Source organism: Guillardia theta, assembly GCF_000315625.1.
Source record: "Guillardia theta CCMP2712 unplaced genomic scaffold GUITHscaffold_10, whole genome shotgun sequence".
NCBI classification, from domain to species: domain Eukaryota; class Cryptophyceae; order Pyrenomonadales; family Geminigeraceae; genus Guillardia; species Guillardia theta.
In genome coordinates this window covers 1,025,589-1,033,423 of record NW_005434664.1, presented here as the reverse complement: position 1 = coordinate 1,033,423, position 7,835 = coordinate 1,025,589, and the positions used below count along the sequence as shown (strand labels likewise).

General features: G+C 56.1%; 4 protein-coding genes across 4 annotated transcripts; 2 read left to right on the top strand and 2 right to left on the bottom strand.

Annotated features, from left to right (window-relative positions):
* Positions 1–760: 760 nt before the first annotated feature.
* GUITHDRAFT_102593 (hypothetical protein) lies at positions 761–1,051 on the bottom strand (the record flags this gene model as incomplete). Its single annotated transcript, XM_005838902.1, has 1 exon — positions 761–1,051. The coding sequence occupies one exon, from the start codon at positions 1,049–1,051 to the stop codon at positions 761–763; it is 291 nt and encodes a 96-aa protein (XP_005838959.1).
* A 1,233-nt stretch (positions 1,052–2,284) lies between these two features.
* Positions 2,285–3,422, top strand: GUITHDRAFT_161484 (hypothetical protein; the record flags this gene model as incomplete). Its single annotated transcript, XM_005838901.1, has 4 exons — positions 2,285–2,327; positions 2,375–2,454; positions 2,540–2,628; positions 2,652–3,422. The coding sequence occupies 4 exons, from the start codon at positions 2,285–2,287 to the stop codon at positions 3,304–3,306; spliced, it is 867 nt and encodes a 288-aa protein (XP_005838958.1). The 3' UTR covers positions 3,307–3,422.
* Positions 3,423–4,057: 635 nt separating this feature from the next.
* Positions 4,058–5,176, bottom strand: GUITHDRAFT_84952 (hypothetical protein; the record flags this gene model as incomplete). Its single annotated transcript, XM_005838900.1, has 2 exons — positions 4,260–5,176; positions 4,058–4,159 (listed from the first exon to the last, which is right to left on the bottom strand). The coding sequence occupies exons 1-2, from the start codon at positions 4,830–4,832 to the stop codon at positions 4,058–4,060; spliced, it is 675 nt and encodes a 224-aa protein (XP_005838957.1). The 5' UTR covers positions 4,833–5,176.
* An 839-nt stretch (positions 5,177–6,015) lies between these two features.
* Positions 6,016–7,255, top strand: GUITHDRAFT_134287 (hypothetical protein; the record flags this gene model as incomplete). The annotated part of the gene is made up of 2 exons (XM_005838899.1): positions 6,016–6,915; positions 7,100–7,255. The coding sequence occupies 2 exons, from the start codon at positions 6,016–6,018 to the stop codon at positions 7,253–7,255; spliced, it is 1,056 nt and encodes a 351-aa protein (XP_005838956.1).
* Positions 7,256–7,835: the final 580 nt, after the last annotated feature.

The following is a 7,835-nucleotide window of genomic DNA, read 5'->3' as shown; positions in this document are numbered from 1 at the left end:
CAGTGTTTTCTTTTATGTTTTCTCCCATCGGTCATTAATTAGAACCCATTTTCGCTCCCCCCTATCCCCTACCATTTTCTAATACCGGTACATAATACTAATTATGATTAATAATAATGGTAATCCAGGTGTACCCGTGGTACTATGTATCCTGGCAAATTAGTGCCCTTTATTTATACCTCTGATGGCACCTCCGAGAGAGTCGAGATGAGCAGAAGAAGTGGAAGAGGAGGAAGGAGGGAGGAGGGAGGAGGGAGGAGGGAGGAGGGAGGAGAAAAAGCAGGATGAGGAAGCAGATGAAGCATTTCACAAACAGGCAAAGTTTGGACTCCTGTTCTGCGTCAAATACTTGTGGACCAAAGTGATAAATGATGAAGTACCGGCGATGGGGAAATCAATCGAGAAATCGGTCAAGGCGTTGTACAAGCCAGCTGAAGCTTACATCAGACTATCAATTTTCTTCTCAAATGACATCAAATTGGGTGAGTGCATTCGAGGCTCCACTCTCTACAAATGCAGGTCCTGACGAGCATGGTTCCATGACTGTGAATCAACAAAACTTGAAGTTGAAGGTGAAAATACGTATTGTATTCAATGGAGACCTGAAATATCTAGAAAAATACAACAAACGCGTTCCAGATACCTCTCGCACAATTTGCTCATTGTGTTGGTTAGCATGGCACTCACTCTAATTAATCGAGAGATCAGCCCATCGATCTGGTGTGTTATTTGGAATGATGAAACTCAGCGATCCTTCATCTTATCCACAGGTTCCTCGAGATTCAGCAGCGTACTCAAAGAGTGCTGCTCTGAATGGTGCATAGAGCATGTTTGAAGATGTCTCTAGCTTCCTCATCTTGCCTTTCAAGAGCCCTGCCTCCGCGTTGAGGTAACAGACAGAGTCGTCCATCTGCTGCACAGCATCTTTCAACCCTTGCAAGGCGTCGAGGACCTTCTGTTGAGCTAGCTGGACATCTTCTTCCGACAGATCTTCGCCGTCCACATAACGACTCGCCTCTCCTCCTATCTCCTGCTCATCGCTGCTCGCCATCCCCACCGCTTTTTCAAACTGCGGCAAGAAGGCGTGCTAAAACGTTATTTTAAAAACTTACTAGGACTCGCCCGGGCCATCCGGCGCCGCTGACTCGCCCGGCCCGGGCGCCGGGGCCGGGAGTCACCGGGCCGCCCGGCCCGGGCCGGCGGCGGCGCCGCCACTGGGCACCGCCCGCCGTGACCGGTTCGGCCCGGACGGTCAGAGGCTCTGAGGGAGTCAGTCCGCGGCCCGGCGGCGTCACCCGGACCGTACGGCGCCGGACGGGTGGAGCCTCCGAGGCTCGGCCGGGGGCGGCCAGGCCCGGGCCGCGAGTGGGCCGAGTGCCCGCCAGCGGCTTGCGCGGCCAGTTCACGGTTGGTAAGTTACGGGCCGCGGCCCGGAGACTCCCGTTCCCGCCGGGGACTCATTTCTCTGAGCCAGTCGGTGGCACTGGCTGGGCATGGCCTGGGACTCCGGGAATCACGGGGGGCAAGGACTGGGGCTTGAGCGCGGGGCCCGGCCCCCATCGGACCGTGGCGTGACTCGGACGTGGCACAGTACGGTGGGCGCTCAGCTCAGCTGGGCCCGCCGGCCCGGCACTGAGCCGCGCCGGGGCGGCCCGCGGCCCCGGCCGCCGGCGCTGAGTGCCCGGCCGGGAGCCCGCTTTGCTATTTTCGGCTGTCGTTACGACCGTTTCCAACAGATTTTGAGGACTCAGGGAGACGGCGATGCGTGAAAGGGAAAGGAGGAGCGCAAGAGGAGACGAAGATGAAAGATCAGAAACATCAGTAGATTTACAAAGATCGATGCTAGCAGATGCTGTCTGCATACAGCAGGTCTGAAAGTCTACAAGGAAGGGACTCTCATGATCTCTACGAGCAAAGTAGAGGGATGAAGGAATCAGTTTGTATCTTGAGGTTGAAGAGAGGAGAGGGAAAGTGAAATGATCTTTGACGTTGTTTTGTAACAAAGTTTTGATTGTGAGATTTGTTTCAGCAAGTTGGAAGCGGTGCTGCAAAGGAATGGGTAGTGGAAGTTGAGAGCAACAACGAACGATGACAAGGCAGGACGATTTGGGGCAGAACACGAGCAGAAGTACTCTTGTTGAGGAAGAAAACAAGAAGACATGGAAATACTTCATGGAATATCTCGGAACATTTTACGAAGGGATCAAGTTTGCATGTAAGACATGCTATTTACAAAACAGGTCCTGTTTTCTGATTATAGCCAGGCACGTGGCATACTTTATTCATGGTGGCGCTCACAAACTTGGCAACATTCTGCTGTGCCAAAGGTCAGAGCTCAACTGAGTCCTCGTGCAGACCTGACTGAAGCTGTCAGGCGTGCTCGATTTCTCCTTTGACTTCTCGATGAGCATTGTCGCGGTCGGCACTGTCTTCCCTCTGGTCTTCTGCGTGCAGGTATGCATGCGTTGATGATGATAAGCTTGTCCTCTTCTCTCTCCGTGCCGCCGTTGTGTGCGATGGCAACTGACATCGTGTGCAGGCGAGCTTCACCAGGAGGGAGCGGGCATTGAGTTGCTTAGGGAGCTTCAAGGGAACCATGTCAGTGTTTGAGTGGACGAGGAATGGGAGGTTTGTGCTGAGGTGTTGTACAGGTTTGCCCTGTTCTTGATGTTCAAGACGTGGGATAGAGACGAGGAGGCAAAGTTCGTGGGCGAGGTGGAGGACCTGATGTTGAAGCTGCTCGACGACATCACGTGCTACCTCAAGAGCTCAACGAGAAACCCTGAGGCAGGGCATGTCATCTACGACGGCTTCTCGGCGCTGGCGCAAAAGATGAAGGAGTTCCTCCCACGCACAGGATACTCGAAGCCCGGGGAGGGAGGCCTGTCGAGGATGCAGATGTACCTGCGGGACCTGATGACGCACTTCGAGGGTGTGAGAGCCGTGCGAGACTCGGAGACGCCCATCGGTCTGCGACTCTTCTGCTTTGCCCTGATTCACATCTCTCCTATCCTCCTCGCTCCTTATTGGAATCACTTCTGCGAGAAGCAGAACAACTCGGAGATGCCGTCGCAGTACGGGTGTGAGTCCGGGTACTTCGTCGGCATCTTTTACGTCCTCATCGTCCTCACCCTCTACCGCGTGCAAGTCGAGCTCGAAAACCCCTTTGACGGCAGTGGGGATGACGACATCAAGTGGGACCTCTGGCGAGCGCAGCTGGAGAACATGGGCAGCTATGGTTCTGATGGTCCGAGGAAAAGGGCCGTGCGCACAGAGATGTTGTATCAAGCACCGGCAGGAGGGTGAGGCTCGCAACGAGTGACAACTAACCATTCCTTTCTTTAAAGTCCTGCCTTATATAGCTCCACCTCCTCGTCTCTATCAACATTCACCTTCACTCAAAATGTATCTTGGAAAAATTTTCATCTCCTGTCGCCTTTCGCAGACATGATCTGCAGCTGCTGCAGGCGATACTGCACCGCAGCGATCTCACTCCGTTGGCCGGCACTGAGCTGCCCCGCTGCAACCTCATCACTACTACTCGCATGAGGTATCAGCAAGGGACTGCACCGGAGCTTGTCCGATCGAACGGTCGAATCCCGTTGTCGTCAATCCCAGCCTGACGATGTTCACATGTCAGCAGCGCTGACAAGCTTCTCAGAAGACAGACCTTGTCGACTCCTTCGCTTCTATCTCTCAACGGGGAAACATTCCTGTTCTCGGGTCAGCAAATAGTGGGCAGGACAGATGTTAGAATACCTCGACGATCTTCCCTGCCTCTCACTGCCAACCTGAAAAAACGCAGTCTCAATAGACATCTGACGTTTCAAAGCCACTGCACCATCTCCATGGCTCCTGCCATTCCTCGAGCAAATTTCTCGGAGTCAAACTTGGGCTCTTGTAAGTTTTGCTGTGAGAAATGACCTCAGCAACTCAACCACCCTCTTTCACATGTGCGACCATCTTTTTCTTGATGACTTCAAACCTATCCATGATCTGCAGGGTGGTTTGTCAGGGCAGCGGACAGCGGACAGCGCAGAGGCCAGGAAGTCTTCCTTCACACCTGTCGGTCTGCAATCTTTCGATCAGTCGGAGGCAGTTTGAGAGCTTGGCAGATTCGGTTGCACTTGTGGGTCTTGAAGAACTTGAGAATCCCATGCTAGGAAGCAGTGTCAAACACAGCAAGATTCTTAATCACAAACAAAGATAACACAACTCTTAGTCAGAATCAAACACATCCCCATGACAGCATGCCATACCTGGCCCAGGTTGCCTCTTCCAAAACTTTGTCCGTCGATGCTGTGAATTTGCGGGTCTGTGTAACAATCTGCCAGGCCTTGGATGTCGCAGACGATGAGCATGTGCCTCGATGCCTCCCACGTGAAGTGCGTGAACGCCTGCGGGAGCTGCTCCGACGTCTCCACGTTCCCGTCATTGTCGTTGTGCTTCACGTAGTCCCCGAGCAGAAGGGGCTCGACGTTGCACAGTTGTCCGTTTCTTTCGTTGAGCATCATCACATTCACTGGCAGAAATGATACTTTCCACTTTGTCTTGAGCTTGTTGAACTCTTGCGCAAAGCACTCAGCTGCCATCTGCGTGAGAGCCTCGTCGAAGTATTCCTTGCTGTTCGTCTCTTTCTTGAACACCTTTGCAACACACGGTACAAAGTCTCCGCTGTCCTCAAGTTCGTACAGCTTCATGCAAACTCTCATCCCGCCTTGAGCAAATGGCTTCTTATCCACCACCACCCGCACTTTGTGGGTCTGCCACGTCTCGTTGTGGGGGTTGTAGGTGAACTTGGTTGCCAGCTCTGACCTGTTCCTCAGCGGCATCGGGTCCGATCTGTAGAGCCTTGTAGGACTCAATAGTAGAGACTTGACCAGAGAGACAGTCTGCAGGAGACGCACTCTTCTCTTCACAAGCTCAGACACACCTGTCACCTGTTACTTACGCTGGCTGCTGTTCCACCCAACACTGTCCGAGCTCAGTCAGGATCAGCCTGAGTTCACGTTGCCGTGACTCTCGTGACAACTCAGTTGGGTTGCGGCAAGACAAGAGGAAGCAGCTCTTAGCGGTGGGTCGACCTTTCCTCCTAGAACCTCCTCCTTCACTTTCCCTCCGAGGCTCCTTCCTCCCCTGCATGCGGCGGGGCCATCCTCATGGTCGCCTCAGCGCTACTTCTACCGGGAGGACCTACGACCCTACCGTACTCGGAGTTGGGTGAGTTAGGCTCAGCCTCTGGCAAGTTCCGCCGAAGTTCGGCGGGCCCCGCCGCCGGGTGGCGGGCCGGCGGGCCAGCCGCGGCGCGGCGAGCCTTCACGGGCCCGGTCACCGCCAGCGGACGCTGACTCGGAGTCACTAAGAGTCACGCGGCACAATCTGATCCGCCGGGCGGGGGCCCAGGCGGCCCGTGCCGGGCCCGGCACTGCAGTACGGCACGCTCACTCACGGCAGTCACAGCCGGGCTGGCGCGGCGGTACTACCGTAACCCGGGCCGGCCGCCGCCCCCCCGGGCCCCGGCCACCGTCGCTGTGACTCACTAAGTTGTGACTTCAATCATCGGAACTCGGAACGCCGCCCGGCGGGCCCCGCCGGGCCCGCCGCAGGCCCGGGCCGGTCCGACCGGGTCGGGCTGGCCGGGCCCGCCGGGCTCGCCGGGGTGAGGGCGGCCGCCGCCGGTACGGTACGTCACCGGTGCCAGCCAGACCTGCGGACTGAGGCCGCTCCGAACCGTTGACTCGACCGTGCCGCTGTGCCGGACCCGGGCCGGGACCGGCCCGGGCCGGGGCAGTGACCGTACGGTCCGATCGGATCGGACCACCCGGGCGTTCCTTCCCCCTCAAGAGGAGATCCGAGGCCAGCAAGCTAGCTCGGTGGTTTTTACATGCCGTGATGAAGTGGAGTGTGACGGTATGTGGGTCCATGGCGGCTGCCCTGGTTGCCTGGATCGTTCTTCGAAGCCCATCGAAGCCTCCTCTCCCCAACTATCCTTTCGCGCTCCAAGATGCTCTCAGAATGCAGGGAGACCCGGCAGCAGGACCAGCAAGCACACAGGTAGACGAAGACTTGGCCCAGCTCCTGCAAGGCATAAACGGGACGCCGCTGAATAGATCCCTGGAGGATGATGTTGTTCCTGCTGTCCTGACAGCATTTGCTATCATGCTTCTGAGCCTCATTCCCATCTTGAGACCTTTCTTTTCCTTCGTCAGCAAGTCGCAGCAACCCCCCCAAAAGGATATCAAATGCAGCGACTACTCTCCACCAAACCTAGAGTGGCCTGAAGCGATCGAGAGACCATTTGTGTTCATGATTGAGCTGTTTTCTGATGGGTCAGAAGACGACCGTGAATATGATAGAAGATTCGGTATCATGCCTGTTGTATTTGAAACCCTTAGTCCTAATCTCATTCACACAGGGATCTGGAGAGTGCTGGCCACTTTCAAACAGCTGAATCTCCCCGCAACTGTCGTTGTCTCCTGCAGTGATCTGCAGGAGAGTCCGGATCTTGTTCGGGAGCTGACGGGCGGGAGATTCGAAGTTTGCATGCTCGTAGACTGCAGTCAGGCCCTACACCTGTGGGACCTGGAAAGGATTATAGACAAGTGCGGGAGGGACATGGTAACGTATGAGAAGCTGCTCGGCTGTACACCCAAGGGACTCTACCTGCGCAAACTTGATCTCAGGAGCAGAAGACTAGTACATGAACGATTCAAGGTCGGTTACGATGCCAACGGGTATGGTGACAGCCCCTGGCTCGCTCCCCACCTGGTCGTTCCGAACTCCACTTCCAACGTCGAGGATATGAACTTGGGATTTAGCAACTTGTTCGAGGAACTCATTACTAGTCATGCGAGTGATCGGTTGTGCCCACGAAAGCTCACCAGCATTGAGGTGCCTTGCAGTGTGTTCGGAAAGGTAGGAACGAGTCGGACGTTTGCCGACGTGTGATGTCGGCCGTGTGGATCTTATAGAGTCTCTCATGTTGTCTGGTTGCTTGTTGACTGTATCCATTGTGATCTTGCTATCTGCACTTGAGCGATTGTTTGTCAAGTGTCTCTTGTTGAAGCACGGTATGCCAGTGATGCTGTTGGCATGGCAGGTAACGAATACAAAACGGCTTTGGAAAGCCCTCTATTCGCTCAAGAGTTCGCCTGGTGTGTATATAACAACCAAGGGTGAAATTGCCGCGCTATGGTCTCGGCAACAAACGGACAAGTCAAACTCGATACCTGATTCTCAGCAGCCTGATCATTGAATACCGTCGTACCTTCCCTTGTTGCCAGCCAAAGTGTACTCAGCCCCGGAGTCTCCTGATTTGGCCCATAAACTTGCCTTGCTCACGTCAAAGCCCGCCGCGGCGGCGCCGGGCGCCGGGTGCCAAACTTCAAGGCTTGTTTCAGTTCTCAGCGGCTACCTTCAACTCGGAAGCGCCGCGGGCCGGGCTGCGGCACTGCAAGCCTGAGCCTGGGACCGCCGGCCCGGGGGCCGGGCGGCCGCGGCCGCGGCCCCCCGGGCCCCGTACTAGTCACTGAGTCGCAGTCACGTTACTACTTACAGGCCGCGCCCCTGAGGCTAAACCGTAACTACATTCAACTCAGTGACTGGCCCAGTGACGGTGACTCCGGGGGCCCCGGGCCGCGCGGCCAGACTCAGAGGGGCGGCCGCCGGCATCAAGGGCCACCGTCGTGACGATTCTGCAATTCTGTGCCACGCCGTGACGTATCCGGGACGGTCACGAGTCTGTGCCACGCCGTCACGGACGGCTGGCCCGGGCCCCGCCGGACCGTCACCCGTACGGTGATCGGACCCGGCGGTCGGTCCGACCGGGCCGCCGG